At 36.5% G+C, this 17,587-nt stretch overlaps 2 protein-coding genes across 3 annotated transcripts in view; one reads left to right on the forward strand and one right to left on the reverse strand.

The window, feature by feature from the left end:
- LOC127410743 (toll-interacting protein) overlaps positions 1–9,375 on the forward strand; it is a 16,444-nt gene extending 7,069 nt beyond the window's left edge. For both annotated transcript variants that reach the window (XM_051645969.1, XM_051645960.1), the window contains exons 4-6: positions 312–464; positions 5,168–5,258; positions 8,780–9,375. In XM_051645969.1, the coding sequence (XP_051501929.1) occupies positions 312–464; positions 5,168–5,258; positions 8,780–9,000 (465 nt within the window). In that variant the 3' untranslated portion in view covers positions 9,001–9,375. The remainder of the gene's footprint in view (positions 1–311; positions 465–5,167; positions 5,259–8,779) is intronic.
- Positions 9,376–11,494: 2,119 nt separating this feature from the next.
- The window catches only part of LOC127412176 (mucin-2), a 33,061-nt gene continuing 26,968 nt past the window's right edge, over positions 11,495–17,587 (reverse strand). Inside the window, exons 31-46 of the mRNA XM_051648333.1 lie at positions 17,231–17,475; positions 16,939–17,122; positions 16,478–16,676; positions 15,920–16,092; positions 15,196–15,265; positions 14,971–15,086; positions 14,783–14,814; positions 14,531–14,699; positions 14,333–14,437; positions 14,194–14,234; positions 13,889–14,014; positions 13,572–13,667; positions 13,053–13,181; positions 12,909–12,948; positions 12,077–12,197; positions 11,495–11,976 (exon numbers count right to left, since the gene is read on the reverse strand). Coding sequence (XP_051504293.1) covers positions 11,781–11,976; positions 12,077–12,197; positions 12,909–12,948; positions 13,053–13,181; positions 13,572–13,667; positions 13,889–14,014; positions 14,194–14,234; positions 14,333–14,437; positions 14,531–14,699; positions 14,783–14,814; positions 14,971–15,086; positions 15,196–15,265; positions 15,920–16,092; positions 16,478–16,676; positions 16,939–17,122; positions 17,231–17,475 — 2,042 coding nt within the window. The 3' untranslated portion in view covers positions 11,495–11,780. The remainder of the gene's footprint in view (positions 11,977–12,076; positions 12,198–12,908; positions 12,949–13,052; positions 13,182–13,571; positions 13,668–13,888; positions 14,015–14,193; positions 14,235–14,332; positions 14,438–14,530; positions 14,700–14,782; positions 14,815–14,970; positions 15,087–15,195; positions 15,266–15,919; positions 16,093–16,477; positions 16,677–16,938; positions 17,123–17,230; positions 17,476–17,587) is intronic.

Raw genomic sequence — 17,587 nt, forward strand, 5'->3', positions numbered from 1 at the left:
TATAAATCGTGCCTACATTTGAAACTCATTACTAAACAAAAATGTTAAATGTAAAAATGACTGGAGATGCATACTGTTGCAGATTGCGAAGGAAAAGCAGCCAACAAGTTTGAAGTTTCAGACATTTTTAAGTGTGACTTGTGTGGGGGCTACTGTATATAGAGAGAGATTATAAAGCAACAGTTGATCATATACTGTTACATCAAAGCATAATCAAACAGTACAATGCTGCAGTACTGAAAATGTAATGATAACTTTGCTAGCATTAAGCTGTATTAACTGATGGTTGGTTGTTTTATGTTGGTTGACAGAGGGCATTCTCCATGGATGATCGCATTGCATGGACACACGTGACTATCCCAGAGAACCTGCGAGAGGGCAGTGTAGTTGATGAATGGTACAGCTTGAGTGGAAGACAGGGCGATGAAAAAGAGGGCATGATTAACCTCGTCATGTCCTTTGCTGTGAGTACTAACTCAATAAAATACACTGCATGTAATGAGTCAGTGTTACACTGTGTTTTAACCAGGCGGCATGTTCATTTTGAGTTTCTGTCATAATTAGGGATCGGTGGTAAGACCGTTTTATGTTATTTACATGTGGGAGCGAAAATGCAGAGCAGAACATTTCCTAACATCTACGTTTTCAAAAGTATGCGGTAATGGGGAGCATTTTCGAAAATGCTGTTACAGTGTAGTGTACAGTGTTTTTGACTAACAAAAATGTATTGGTGTGGACGTGGCCTTAAAGCGTCAGGAACCCGACCTAGATGAGCCCCAATTTTCACACCTCAGACTGAGAAACGACTTTCGAATTGGGTGGGAAAATATGTAAATATGTGGGTGGGAAGATGGAAAATGGGAGGGAGTCAAGACCTTCTTCCAAAAATACAGACAGCGGGGATAGCTGAACCTCACATTATGAGTGGAGATGAAAATAAAAGAGTTTGGGCCACTTTGCTGTATATTAAACATGGGACAAAAGTGTGAAGAGTTAAGGTGGTAGAACAGTTTGCAAATCTGTAAAAAGAGTTTGATATTTTTTTCAAACTGAGATCAGCATTCAGAGCTGACACTACCATCAAAACTAGCACTTCTTTAAGACTTTACAATAATTCTTGGTGGTGGCGTAGTGGACTAAAGCACTGAACTGGTAAGCAAAAGGTTGTTGGTTCAATCCCCACAGCCACCACCATTGTGTCCTTGAGCAAGGCACTTAACTCCAGGTTGCTCCAGGGGGATTGTCCCTGTAATCAGGGCACTGTAAGTCGCTTTGGATAAAAGCATTTGCCAAATGCATAAATGTAAATAATGTTGATTTGCCACGAAAATACATTTGACTCATCCCTCTTTTTAAAAAAAAAAAATTGCGTGTTACACTGTTTTTTTAAAAAGTATAGACACAATACTTAAGCAGAATAACATGACTCTAGTGTGATAAAATCACCTGGTCCATTGTCATGACGACGTAACACCGTTAAACAATAAGCGTAAACTTGATGTAAAGTAGATCAAAGATAGAGTTGACATGACTTAGAGTTTTCGGTTTTCATCATTGTCTTCTGTTTTTGAACAAGCCGTCGTTTTGTCCTGTTTATGATCAGACGCACAGCAAGATGACGCGATTGGCGCCGTCTAAACAGAACAGCCTCCCCAAATACACCTGGAATAACACCGCTGCCTCATATTTAAGCACAACAGCGGCCAACCAACAAACGTGCTCGCTTCGGCGCGGTTAAGGAGTGGACTGTGGTCCATTCTAACGTGTGATTTCAATCTTATCATGTCCATTATGCGACACACAGAGAATAAGAGATGGAATCAGCGCTCGTAGCCCTCCCTCATAAACAGCGTGTTTGGAACAGGACTTGCACAGCTGCAGCCAAGAAATGCTCGTGGTGGTCCGGTTATGGACTGCGGTGCGTTTTGTGGAGTGATTTTGATCTGACCACGATGTTTAATGTACATGTCCGCTCTCATTTTTGTTCCCCGAATGCTGTCCAAGTCTCACGCCTGCGGTTTCGTCCATGTCATGAGTTTGAATTCTCCGCTGTGGCTGTAATGTAAGCTCATGAATGAGGCAGTGCCGTGATTGGATGGAAGTGTTCCTTCTCATGAATAATGTGGAGAAACATTCAGAATCTAGTGACGTAAATTCGTGCTGTCCTACCAATAATGCACAACTTTTTTGTTTTTGTTTTTTTTTTCAATCAAAAAGTTACGTACAAGCTGTTTTTGCACTGATGCCAGACATTATCATTCATTGATTATGATTAATCGTAACTTTTGCTTTGCATCAGTTAAAAAGAGAAAATGATCAAATGATACAAAGCACCTTTTATTCATAAAGTATTTAATTTGCTGGTTTATCCAAATATTGGCTTTACCACACTTATTGTTATATAGTGTATATTATCTATTATTTAGTTGAATTTCCAGAAACTATATTGATATGTACCATAAAATAAAATTACTAGAGGTAGACGATACATTGGTTTTACCGATTAATCTATGCCGATAGTTGCTGGTAGTTTTTTTGTTTTTGTTTTTTTTCTCAGTGTTCCTCTAATTACTTTTTTATTCAATTGAAGCGAGTGCATGCACAGAAAAATGCCTCCAACTTCATATATTGTGAATAATAATAATAATAATATATACAGTTGAAGTCAGAAGTTTACATACACCTTAGCCAAATACATTTTTCATAATTCCTGACATTAATCGTAGATAACATTCCCTGTCTTAGGTCAGTTAGGATCACTACTTTATTTTATGAATGTGAAATGTCAGAATAATAGTAGAGAGAATGATTTATTTCAGCTTTTATTTCTTTCATCACATTCCCAGTGGATCAGAAGTTTACATACACTTTGTTAGTATTTGGTAGCATTGGCTTTAAATTGTTTAACTTGGGTCAATCGTTTTGGGTATCTGTCCACAAGCTTCTCATAATAAGTTGCTGGAATTTTGTCCCATTCCTCCAGACAGAACTGGTGTAACTGAGTGAGGTTTGTAGGCCTCCTTGCTCGCACACACTCTTTCAGTTCTTCCCACAACATGATGCTGCCACCCCCATGCTTCACGGTTGGGATGGTGTTCTTTGGCTTGCAAGCCTCACCCTTTTTCCTCCAAACATAACAATGGTCATTATGGCCAAACAGTTTATTTTTTGTTTCATTAGACCAGAGGACATTTCTCCAAAAAGTAAGATCTTTGTCCCCATGTGGACTTTCAGACTATATTCCGGCTTTTTTATGGTGGTTTTGGAGCAGTGGCTTCTTCCTTGCTGAGCAGTCTTTCAGGTTATATCGATATAGGACTCTTTTTACTGTGGATATAGATACTTGTCTACCCGTTTCCTCCAGCATCTTCAAAAGGTCCTTTGCTGTTGTTCTGGGATTGATTTGCACTTTTCGCACCAAACTACATTCATCTCTAGGAGACAGAATGCGTCTCCTTCCTGAGTGGTATGATGGCTGCATGGTCCCATGGTGTTTATACTTGCGTACTATTGTTTGTACAGATGAACATGGTGGTACCTTCAGGCGTTTGGAAATTGCTTCCAAGGATGAACCAGACTTGTGGAGGTCCATCATTTTTTTTCTGAGGTCTTGGCTGATTTATTTTGATTTTGAAGCACTGAGTTTGAAGGTAGACCTTAAAATACATCCACAGGTTACACCTCCTATAGACTCCAATTAGCCTATCAGAAGCTAATTGGCTATTTGCCTAAAGGCTTGACATCATTTTCTGGAATTTTCCATGCTGCTTAAAGGCACAGTTAACTTAGTGTATGTAAACTTCTGACCCACTGGAATTTTGATATAGTCAATTAAAAGTGAATCAATCTGTCTGTAAACAATTGTTGGAAAAATTACTCATGTCATGCACAAAGTAGATGTCCTAAACGACTTGCCAAAACTATAGTTTGCTAATATGAAATATGTGGAGTAGTTAAAAAATAAGTTTTAATGACTTCAACTTAAATGTATGTAAACTTCTGACTTCAGCTGTGGGCTATAAAAAGCTTAATTTGGTAAATATAAAAAATAGATCATTATAATGGAGCCAAGGCACCATCATTTCAAAATAAGAGTCCCTGGTGTGTTTCAGGCTTGTTTAGTGTTAAAAGTCCCACATTATGCACCCAATCATCTTTTTTCTGATTATTATTTGTTGAAAAAAGAACTGCATCTGGGATTTTATTCATTTTATACTCTGGTTTCTATAAATGTGCTGACTAAGAAAATGTTTAACATTCTATGAATTGATTTTAAAAAACTGTCATTCGAGGGGGCCTGGGTAGCTCAGTGAGTAAAGACGCTGACTACCACCCCTGGAGTTCACGAGTTCGAATCCCAGGGCGTGCTGAGTGACTCCAGCCAGGTCTCCTAAGCAACCAAATTGGCCCGGTTGCTAGGGAGGGTAGAGTCACATGGGGTAACCTCCTCGTGGTCGCTATAATGTGTGGTTGTCACTCTCGGTGGGGCACGTAGTGAGTTGTGCATGAATGCCGTGGAGAATAGCGTGAAGCCTCCCCACGCGCTAGGTCTCCGCGGTAACATGCTCAACAAGCCACATGATAAGATGCATGGATTGACGTCTCAGACATGGAGGCAACTGAGATTCGTCCTCCGCCACCCGGACTGAGGTGAGTCACTACGCCACCACGAGGGCTTAGAGTGCATTGGGTATCGGGCATTCCAAATTGGGGAGAAAAAGGGGAGAGAAAAAAAACTGTCAGCCGATTAATCGGTTATCAGCTTCTTCCAACACCTTATTTATCGGTATCGGCAAAATCCACTATCAGTCGACCTCTAAAAATTACTCCTCCTGTGGTTTTATGTAAATCACGCAATAAAATCATCTCATTGGTCCAAAATCCTGCTCCATTAAACATCAATTATATTCTGTTTGTGTCGTGTCATGCTGCATATTTGCTTTATGTTTGATCAGTCAAATTAACGTGTTTGATTTGCTGCATGTATTGCTAGAACATGGTTTAAAATTCAGTTAGTACATCCACTCTAAAGTCAGCGAATTTAAGAACAGTAGTTGGGTATTTCCTTTATAAAAGGAGCACGTCAGTTTCTGTTGTATCTCCAATTTCTGTTCTACATCCATCATGTTCTCTGTCTCTTTCTCATAATTTCTTTCTTCTCTGTCAGTCGATGCCGGCAGGAATGATGATGCAGCCTCAGCCTGTGGTTCTGATGCCTACAGTATATCAACAAGGTGTTGGCTATGTGCCCATAGCAGGTTTGTTCAGCAGTCCATGCTTATTATGTTTAGACATTATTCTCCCAAAAACTGTTGGTCTTACACACTTGATACAGCCTTTAAATAAAAAAAAGCAACATAAAAGTCCTCCTATTGTAATTAACACATTGATGCAAGGTGAACCAGCAGATGGAAATAACTTCAGATGGTTTGCAGAAGGAATAACATGTTTAATTAGTAAAACTTAATTAAATAAAATTATAATGAACACTGTATAGCTGCAAAATAATAAAGAAATAAATGTTGAATATATATTGAGTAAAAAATCTCATCTAATGAACTAAGTAAGATAGACTGAGGCCTCAGAGATGTAGTCAGTGCAGAGAGCGAGGAGAGAAGAGCTGAAAATATTCTGACAGAAAAAACAACACATTCAGCCTGGGTCTCCATGACATTCAAGGCCTAAAACTGCGTGAAGAGTACTATTTAAGACATAACATTTTTTTATCATAATCATAACTAATTGTAGCACTTAGATATGTATCATGAGTAACAAAACATAATGAACATTGAAAAAGAAAAGAAATACGTAATATCCCAGCATACAGTTTGAGTATTATCAAGTACATTGATGACATGAATGTACAGATAAATGATTACATGAATGTGCCTATGTGAATATGACTTCATAGCTGATTATAATTGATTCCAAGCATAATATTAAATAAGCAAAGTATGAAATAAGAAAATCATCTGTCCACTTGCATCACACATATACAAAGGTGGAAAGTAAGGAGAAATTTTATTTAAGTATGGGTAGTCAAAATTGTACACAATTAAAAGAAAAATGAATCTATCCCAAAACATACTTGACAGAAAGTGAAACGTTTTCAAATAGATTTTTTTTGTTTGTTTTTTAAGTAAAAAAAAATTAATAAAAAAAATCTGGGCTCTGAATAAATAACCTTTAAATAAAAAATTCTAGAGGTAGACCGATATATCGGTTTTATCAATTAATCAGTGCCGATAGTTGCTTTTTGGAACTATCGGTTATCGGAAAAGTATCAATGCTGAATGTTGCCGATTGTTTTTTTTTTAATTTTTTGTTATGCCTCTAAGTTCCACTGAGTCCGGTGCTGAATGGATGATTCTACAATATAACATCTTATAATAACAACCACATGTGGATTTGCTGTACCTAAATCTTTATACAATATTTATCCATATTTGAATCCTGATTTCAATGCATATTTTGTTATTTTGATTAGATAATCAAGTGTTTTAAACTGAATAGAGGGCATGCAAAGAAAAATGCGACTGTATGGAAACGTGCTTCGTCAGCACATATATCGTGTCTCTAACATCATATCTTGCGAATAATAATAAACCTTATTCCTCATTACATCTAATCTGGTGATATATACACAAAATCATTGATCTGGTGAAAAAAAAAATAATAATAATATTTATATATATATATATAGGCTATAAAAAGCCTAATTTGGTAAATACTTAAATATAGATCATACTAATGAGCCAAGTCGCTCTCATTTCAAAATAAGAGTCCCCGGTGTATTTTGGGCTTGTTTATAGTTAAAAGTCCCACGTTATGCACCATATCTTCATTTTCTTTTGGTTATTATTGGTATTTTGGTTAAACAATAAACTGCATCTTGGAATTGTATTCATTTTGGACTCTTGTAGAATTGTTTTTACATTTTGGTAGGCCTGTCGCTATTATTAAATAATCGTCTGAATGCGTTTTTTTGCTCTAACCACATTTATTTGAAATAACCACTATTATTGTGCACTTCAAATTCCAATCACATTTGAATGGCCAAATAAGGGAATTTTAAGTGAATATATAAATGCCATTATTCCATTAACGGCACGTTTGTGTGTCATTTAGTTAAACTCTGAGTGTCACTTGAGCCGCACTGCGGATGTCAACCAGATCAGCTCCTGTCCGGAAGACCGTGTGAAGCGCTTCTCAAGCACTCTAATGCGCGCAGTCAGCAGATGCTCGCTGCAAACTCCAGCAAAAACATGAACGAACAAATATCAACTTTAATAGTGAACGCAAAGCACTCCGGTTTCACTTTAAATGATCGTGTAATGGCAAATGTTCCTGAGTATAGCGGGTTCATATACGCAGTGTGAATGACACAGAGGAGACGCACGCTTTCTCTATTTCTATGGAGTGATAAAATGATGAAAAGGAAATCTGAAAAGTCTTGTGGATTTAATCAGAGCATTAAAATAAGGTGTGAAAGTGTAGAAATGATGACAGAAATATTTTACTCCTGCATAATATAATAGAATATCATTTTATATAATATGAATATTAAAAAAATATATGTAAAACATTATATTTTTATGAGTTCCAAAAACAAATTGACCAAAACTAATGTTGGCCAAAAAGAGAGACATATTTTAAGTATTTAGAAATATTTTGATATTTAAAACATTATTTTTCATGTGATTCGTGTAGTTTTAATCCCTTAAAAGGAAATCATCCCTATCCCTGTTTTATTATTTGATTTATATATTTGAAGTTAAATATGTAAAGCACCTTAAGAAATATTAAAATGTATATGACAATTAATCACGAATGCCCTAAAACTGACAATTAATCATCAGCCAAATTTCATAATCATGACAGCCCTATATTTTAGAAATATATTTTTAAAACGATCAGCCAATTAATTGAGTTTTGGCCTTTTTCACCACATTAGTTATCGGTCCACCACTGTTTTTTTTTTTTTTTTCTTCTTTTTTTCTTTGGACTTTATGTGCAAGCTTTTTCTATGCATTTTTATTATTATTATTATTTTTTTTTAAACCTACACACTTAAGTTATGTGAATATAAAAAGTCTTTCAGTGTTTTGCGCGGACGTCTCGCCTGTTTTTTGCAGCTTTTGACATTGATGAAACAGGAGACGGTAGATTTTCTTATTAAAGTTCGCAAATTTTGTAACGCAACAATTTTCATCATGTTCTGACATTGTAGGTCTCTATAACACACCAGATGTTAAACTTACAACATTATCCTGAAACCCGTTACTAAAATTGTTGAACGTTAAATTCATTAGCAGCTGGTTTATAGTTCTTTTATATTTGCGTATAGTTGTTTGTAGACTGCTCATGGACTTTACTTTTGAGTCAAATTCGTTCACCTTCAGCGATGGCAATAGGTAAAACATATAAGAACTGATGGGACTTGACCATAGTTGTGTCCAAAAACAGTTTACACTGAAATCAATTCCATTGGCTATATAATTTCAGCCAGGAGTGTAATTTGATAGGCGCGTAATATCAAAGTGGTGGTGGTGTAGTGGGCTAAGCATATAATGTGTAATCAGAAGGTTGCTGGTTCCCACAGCCATCACCATTGTGTCCTTGAGCAAGGCACTTAACTCCAGGTTACTCCAGGGGGATTGTCCTGTAATAAGCACACTGTAAGTCGCTTTTGATAAAAGCATCTGCCAAATGCATAAATGTAAATGTAAGTACAGTTGCTCAAGTATTTTACACCTCTACAAATATCTTTTACCCTTAGGTGTCCCCGGTATGTACAACCAAGGTGTGGTGCCCATGGGGATGCCAGCTGTACCTCCTGTTGCACCACAGAGCGCCCCATGCAGTGAGGAGGACCTTAAAGCCCTTCAGGACATGTTCCCCAACTTGGATAAGGAGGTGATTCGCACAGTGTTGGACGCCCAACAGGGCAACAAGGATGCTGCCATAAACTCCTTGCTACAGATGGCAGAGGAGCTTTAACTGAAGAACTGTCTCTTGGCTGTTGAAGTGTACAACTGAACCAACAATGTAGAACGTTATACCAAAAAAAAAAAAACACACACACACAAAAAAAAACCCCTGTAAATATGCACACTTGAGTATCAGCCCTTAATCGTAGCAAGTTAATCTAACAGCTTTTATTGTCTTTGTTAAATCAGCCTTCAAAATGAGAATGTTTCTGTAAAGATATAGAGGATGTAAGATGATTTTGCTAAAATGTGTATCTGTATTCTAGTGACCCCGTGTCTTAAAGATGTTTGATACATACTCTTATCTGTATGAATTTAGTTACATAAATGTACATGAATATAATTTATTTTGAAAGATGATTAAAGAGATTATCTGTGAATGGCAGCATGTAGAGAGGGTTTGATACAACTTTTTGTACATGCACAAATCACACAAGTCCCCTGCTCTCTCCTAAATTATTTACACTATTGTACTAAACTAAATAGAGCTGAAAAAACAAAGGACGCACTTTATATTAGGTGTCTTTAACTACTATGTTCTTAAGCATTTGATACATCATACTTATTATGTACATCTGTAGTTACATTTTTAACCTTACCCATAAACCTACCCGTACCTCAACCTCAGAAGCAGCAAATGTGAATTTTGCAGAACAATATGTCATTACACAATAAGTATATTGTATTGTAAGTATTTTAATGTTATGACATAGTATTTAAAGATACTATATAAAGTAGGACCAGAACAAAAAAAAAAAAAAAACACTTTTTAATAACATTATTTATTGGCTCACAACATCCATATAAACAAGGTAAGCAGTGCTAGCCTAACGGGAGAAAAAAGACGTGGAATATTCAAATAAATTGCCAATAGTAACTGCTCTTTTTCATTAAAAATGTTTTTCCCGTTCTCTCAAACTAAAAGGACAGGTATTCATTCGTTTGCTTTAATGCCACCCTCAGGTAAACTTTATGTTGTGTTTTCTCTGACTTGTATCAAAGGCTGTTTAGCCCAATACAGACCAAAATCAATGAGAGAAGCTGGAACACCCAATATAATACAGATACGCCCATCAGTAAAAAAAAAAAAAAAACAAAAGTGTTTTTTGTTTTTTAGGCATGAACTGGAAAAAGGTGGCACAATTTATGATACCATTGTTTTCAGATTTTAGTGCTGATTTGAAATGTGTTATTTGATTGTAATCTTGACCAATGTTTTTAGAAATTGTTTTTTATTTCCCTATTTAAGTAGATATGAGCTGTACTCTTATGACGCTTGTATCTATAGATACAATAGCTGAAATATTCGCAAGATGGTCGCAGAGTGGACTGACTTGTCTTAAAAGGGACTTTGCTTGCGGTCATTGCGTTGTTCACCATTCAGCTCTGTATGTTAAAGAAATAGTTCACCCAAAAATGAAAATTCTCTGTGTGTCCACATAATGCAAGTGAATGGTGACCGAAAATACACTTAAAGGCAGCATAAAAGTAATCCATACGACTCCAGTATTTTAATCAATGTATTCTGATGCGATCCAATCAGTTTTGAGGGAGAACAGACTAAAATATAACTCCTTTTTCACTATAAATTGTCATCAGCAGTCTCCTTGGCGATCATGATTTCAAGCTTGATTACTGTTCCTAGCACCATCTAGCACTCTGTGCATGCATTAAGCACTAGGAAGTGTAATCGAGCTTGAAATCATGATCATGCCTAGAGACTTCAATGGCAAGATTTATAGTGAAAAAGGACATTTTGATCTATTCTCACCCAAAACTGATTAGATTGCTTTGGAAGACATGGATTTAACCACTGGAGTTTTTTGCTGCCTTTAAGTGCATTTTTGGAGCTTCAAAGTCCTGGTCACTCATTCACTTGCATTATGTGGACCTACAGAGCTGAGATATTCTTCTAAACATTTTCATTTGTGTTCTGAAGAAGAAAGAAAGTCACAGATCTGGGATGGCATGAGGGTGAGTAAATGATGAGAGAATTTTCATTTTGGATGTGAACTAATCCTGTAATTGAGGCTGCTAATAAAAATGGCCAGGGCAAGCATGCTAACCGCAGTAAGCCAATCAGCATCTCTTTCACTCAGTAACTCTTTTTGTGATATAAATTTACTCGTGTGACTTGCAGTAGCTAAAATGAATACCTTTACTGTTAGCATCGATATTATATGGGAATTTCACAATGTTACTCTTCACAAAGAGTAAATTATTATCCTCAAAAACATGCTTTAAAAAAACTTTGCACTCAGAAAGGAAAGAATGACGAGTCATCGCCGGCCTGATGTCAACTGAGAAAGAGAGGCAATTGAGTTTAATGTGCCAACTGTCACATTACTATTATTATTATTTGCCAATTTAGTCACAAATGTATTAAAACATTTATATTATTTTATATGCAAATCAACGGTATCCCTGGTTATAAAAATGCATCTAAATGGCAGAGAATGCCTTCCACAAATATTATAGAAAAATGAATGCATGAAAACTTCAGTTTGCATTAGTTTATTGAGAACTACTAGACAAGAAACAAAAGAGCTGTCGTTGTCATGACATCATTGAGATAATTGTCAAAAACCTTTAAAAGCTGTAAAATGTACAGATACACAATAATAACACAAACAGATAGAGCTCATTTTTTTAGGTATACATTATGTTGACACATTCAGGTTCCTTTCATTTTTATGATCAAAGCTAGGTTAAATTAAGAATATAATATAGTGTTTAATGAGCAACACCATGAGGTCCTTAAGAAATGGCTCTACTGTACGGGGTCAAAGTTCACACTCTCCTGCGGCGTTGCTGTAAGGTTTGACCAGGGCAATCAGTGACCTTGCAGCCACAAGACTCAATGTAAATAAAGGAGTGGTTGATGTTTGACCCATCGGGGCAAGTCAGAGTCACTTCCTTCTTACTGGTTGTCATTTCCTGACAGCAAGAGCAAGAGTGCACAAGAGCATTCGCCTCTGCAGAGTATCTGTTCGAACACACAAAAGATTAGTCAGAGGATTGCTTAATGTGTTTAAGCACAAGAACTACATTTAATTAGAAATGAAGGTCTAGATATAAGTACTTACATGGAGGAGGTACCACATATGCCTGAGCAAGAGGTTATTTCCACAGGTGTGGTGCTTGTACAGCCTTTGCTAACCAAGAAAGTGGTGTTTCTCTGGACATTACATCTGTTGTCCTTTATACCTGAGATAAATGACAGACACAAGATCAGTCTTACACAAGACATTCGAAGAGTGTTGCAAAAGGGTACACCCTGTACTTCCTAAAATTGTGCTAATATTGACTTTTATACTCCCAGAATTGACTATTTACAACCACTATGACCCATAACCCATCATGTTTATCACTTACAAATCATGTATGTCATATGAATGCATTTTATGAGTGTAGTTTAACTCTCAGTGTATATATATTTTTAGGCTGTCAATGGATTTCAAATTTTCACAGACTGTGCCAATCGCAATAAATCGCATATATCAGTATTTGCTGAAAAAGTCCCACAAATTCAATAAATAATAATCAAAATAATTCTAAATATAATATATGATAAATAAAATAATTCAACGTAATAACATAATTGTGGCAGATGAGTAAAGTATGGTTAGACAATACAAAAAGTGGCTTTATAATATTTTTTCATTATATTTTTTGGTTTATTTCCATTTCATAACCTCAACCTATCCACAGCGATCCATTTTTACAATTGAGTTCATTGCTCCGTTGGTAGGAAAATTCCTGATTACCATGATGTACATTTTTTAATGCCTTATTTTTCATATAATTAATTGCACTAAATTAACGTGAAAAAAAAAGAAAAGAGAAAGCCTTAGTGTTTTTAAATTACTGTATAATTAATTCTGATTTATTGACTCTTCTGTGAACGTTTGTACTTACATGTTGGACAGCAGCCATCTGCATCCATTGTTTCTGTTCCCTGTAGATAATAAAAAAAAAGAAAAACCATTATCAACTGCATTGGCTTCATATTACAATTTTCCCACAGTTTAAACAACACAGTGTCCTGTGCAGGCCTCTTACAGGAATACAGTCTTTAGGGTTGAATGGAGGACAAGTGGACATGGTCTCAACTGTCGTTGGGTTACCATTAATTAGTTCACACTTGTATTTCACACATCGGTCACTGCTTGGCTGCCATGTTTGGTTAACCTATTAGAGGGGATATAGAAAACAGAAATATATTCAGGAAATGCTTAATGAAGACACTTAAATGATTATTAATCTCACTTGCCACGTGCAAGTTATAAAAAGCACTTTACAATGGACTTTAGTAAAGAAAGTCTTCATATTTAACACAAACAGAACAAGAATGTTAGGGACAGACATAAAGTCCATTTAATAGGTAATACTGTAGCGTACAGTATTAAAAGATCGGTTGTAAAAATTAAATGCGACCTAAGACATTAAGACCATACAACCCACTGAACGGACTGTACGTCTATCCCTTACAGCCTCATTTTCATTTGTTTTCATTGCTGTTTACTCTGAATAAGGTCCATTTAAATGTTAAACTGCTGAAATAAATGGATACAAACTCACCAAGATTGTGTGTGGGACGTTATCGTGCACAACCACACAATTAGTGCTCACACACTGTCCACAGCACTGACCAGGAAGAACTTGGTATTCTTCACCCTACAGGACAAAGGAGGGAGACAGATATCAGCTTGACTGACAATTGACAGCTAATAGGGCATTGAAAACACAGCTACAGTATATCTTCTGTAGCTCTTTCTGTTAATTGTTCACACTCCCCTAATTCATTGAGGATTTTGATAAACAAATAGAGAGGGCACAGGAGCATTTATACCCCCAAAAAAGTGATTTTTTTAAATAGTGTTTAATTTGTTCTTTACCTCTGGACAGTCAGTGTAGCAGTCAGCAATCACACACTCTGGAGCAAACAGCATTGTGTCAGGATCAACGCTCCAACCACAGTTACACATCACACAAGGATGATTACTTGGCATAGGTGAGCCAGGCTAGAGACAAAGTTCGAGAGAGGTATGCGTGAGAGGTGTTTTAGGGACATGATTAATTTGATCAATCAGTGTATCATGTAATTAATTCGATTACATTTTTTTTTTTTTTTTGCTGGCTGACATCCTAGTGCATATGATGGAAAGTTGCATTCATACAAGGAACCAATATCTGATCTTACCTGATACACAGTGTTATTATAGACACAGACTTCCATGGGTGCTGTAAAGATTAAGAAGGTAATGAGTATACGCTTTGCATTGCATAACACCAAACAGTACAGCATCATAATTTCCTGAGAGTGACTGGTTTATACTCACTGCAGCCGTACTCTGGACAGCAGCTCTCTGAAGTAAAATTGAAGGATGGTGTAAAGCCAAGCGGACACTGGATTGCAGCAAGAGGGCACAGACTCATATCGCAATCTATAAAATAATTACAAACATCGTTGAACATTTTGAGTCAACTTCTGCATTTCATTGCAACACTTTTATTTTGACTGTCTTCAGATCACTTACTGCATTCATAGCTCTCACAGCAGTCCACTGTTGTGCTGACAAGAACTTGTCCAGGCTCATTACAAGTAACCGGTTGCATAGCAGGACAGGTTACAGGCTGGCAACGGACACTGAGTGTCTCCCCATCACACTCACACATTTCACATCCACTCTTCCAAGTGTCATTGGGCTGCAAAACCAGTAGACAGGGTTTAGTGAAGAAGCTAGCATGAATAAATGTGAAATTACTCAGTCGCAAAAAAGAATTCTTACCATTTTCGGGTTGCCGTCAGGGCCAGTGCAAGCTAAAGGACAAAGATAAGTGAAAATTCAAAGTAGTTCAGACCATGTCCTCAGTTTTATCAGGATTTATGTGTTCTATCAGCGTTTTTTCAATCGAATATCAAACTTGGAACAAATCATTTATTGGATGGCTGAAATAAACAGGAAAAAGTACTCACCACAAGAGAGGACGCAGACATCTGAATAGGAACTGTACAAAATAGATCCTGCCTCGCAGAAGCATCCCTCACTCATGCTGGTGCTGGACATCTCTTTCGAATACTTATCATTGTACCTGCACATCAAATAAAGATTAAATCCGGTGTGCTGCAAGAGATCAACTCAGGTATATACATATTCTGTTAGGAGCTTTTGGAAAAGGTGTTACAAATCATTTTAATTACTGAGCATTGCAGGTTTGTTCCACTGCTGGACCGCAAGGCTTGTAGACTTTAGAGGCAGGACATGTTATCTCTATGAAATGCAAAAGACAAAATGTAGAGTAAAAAAGAATCAACATCTATCTTGTTGTGTGCTGTATGCAGCTCTCATAGTGTATTTTTACTATTCTCTGTCAATAGAATTTTATGTCAAAATGTATCAGAGCAACCAAGAGGTATTGTTTATTGTTATTATAATTATGATTATTATTATTAGTCTTCAATTCTTCAAATGACACCTTATTGTAAAAAGTCTTAAAACTAATACAAAGTATTGAAATATTCAGTATTGGGACCCCCTTTATATTAGGCGTCTTTAACTACTTTAACTACTATGTACTAGCATGAAAATACATACAATACAATGTTGTTCTGCAAAATTCTCACAAGATTCACATTTGCTTCTACTTAGGATGATGCACGGTGGGTTCAGGAGTAGGGGTAGGGTTAAGGGTTAGGGTTAGGGTTGGGGTAAGGTTAGGCTTAGGGTTAGGGGTAAGGTTAACAGTGTAACTAACTACAGATGTAATTAAATGCAGGTACTATAAATGTGATTAAAATGCAACAACACATATGTACATAATTAGTACATTATATCAAATGCCTAAGTACATAGTAGTTATCTAGTGCAATATCAGTATTATTATTCCTTGTAAAAAAAAACAAAAAACAGAAAACAAAACATTACCACATTCTCCATTTGCATATCTTCTCCAATCCACACAAATGCCTTCCTTGGCACAGGCAGAAGCGTAGGCTTGTAAACTGGAACAGCCAGAAACCATTGTGGTGCAAATATCAAATCTACAACCCTCGACGTAGACCTCAGGAGAGATTATCTTGCGGCATTCCTCAAATTCCCTGCCATAAGAACACAAGAGAATCATACCCAAAGAACAGGTCAGAACAAATAGGCATTAGGAAGCCAATTAATGCTAAAGTGTGTGATTTTTCTGGATATTTAAATACATTCTCCAATCTCAGTTATACAGAGACAATTATAAGTAAAACGTTGGCAGATTTTTTTTAAAAAATTTGTTTTTTGATCGGCTTGTCCCATAGTGTGAGTTTAGGGTTGGACAACCATTTTTTTTTTTTAAACCAATGGCAGAGGGGAGTGCTTAGATAACATGTTTTAAAACAATCATTATTGTTGCAATTTGGTGATGCTAGTGCCGCAGAAATGAAACACTTCGGCTTTAAAAAGTGAGCTGGCTTTTTCTACTATCTTTTAAGGAATCCTTGCCTGCTATAGATGAGCTCACAAATAGATGGCTTGCAAGTGCTCTGAGTGCTATTAGGATGCATGGTGGTAGTTGATGGAGTAGGGGTGGGCAGAATACAGTCCTCATTGGGAAGCTGCCAATCAAAGGCTGTTTCAAGGCAAGACTTAACATCACCAGAAGGAGAGCTGCAGTCATTCTCTTTGATGTTATCACAGGTACCTGTGGGGGAATATGACGATTATGACATTACAACTATTTCATAAATTATTTTCCTTGCATGACCGTATGCTTCATTTTATGCACCTGCTAGTAATGGGTGTAGCTGAAATGGCCAAACCCGTTAAATAGAGGGTAGTGACCACATACTTTTGGCCATGAAATGTACTGTGACTCCTATCTTGATTCAGGCTTGAGAAATGTTAACTTGGATTTGTGTGTCTTATCAGAAAATGTTTAATGAGGAAATCAATCAATCACTCACCACACAGGCCCTCTGTGTTTTTCTGGAAGACCGAAAAAGGCAATTTAATAGCAAATGTTGTCCCTGTATAGGTAACCTGAGCCTGAATTTCTGGAATATCCAACATCACTTCGACACCAGTGCTGGTAATAACCAGGTCACCATTTTTGAAAGCTGGGTAGACTTGTTTCTGGTCGATCATCACCTACAATTTACCAAGATTTTTCAATACAGTGACAATGGAAACATTTGTACAAAAATATATATGTGAAACATTAAAAGATTACATGTATACAATGTGAGAGATAATTACCACTTTGTTGACAACATCAGATGTAAGTGTCTGGGTTAAAATAATCTCCTGTAATTTGTACTTTATTATTAAGGCCTGTGAACAGAAAGAACCTCCAGCACTGCAATACTGCTTATCATGCACAATCATTAGATTTTGAGTCGGTACTGCTTCCTGAAATAATATGTATGAGCAGTTGTTCTCAAATACATAATCTTGTCCATCAAATGTCACATAATGGTTGCCACCCCATCCATTACAAGAGCCTGAGAGAGAGAGAGAAACATATTTTAAACATAAAATTGCTGTAAACATATTTTTGTTAATATTTACAAGCATTTGGTAAGTAACTGGTAACAATATGTGTTAAAATATTTG

Source organism: Myxocyprinus asiaticus, chromosome 2 (genome assembly GCF_019703515.2).
Source record: "Myxocyprinus asiaticus isolate MX2 ecotype Aquarium Trade chromosome 2, UBuf_Myxa_2, whole genome shotgun sequence".
NCBI classification, from domain to species: Eukaryota; Metazoa; Chordata; class Actinopteri; order Cypriniformes; family Catostomidae; genus Myxocyprinus; species Myxocyprinus asiaticus.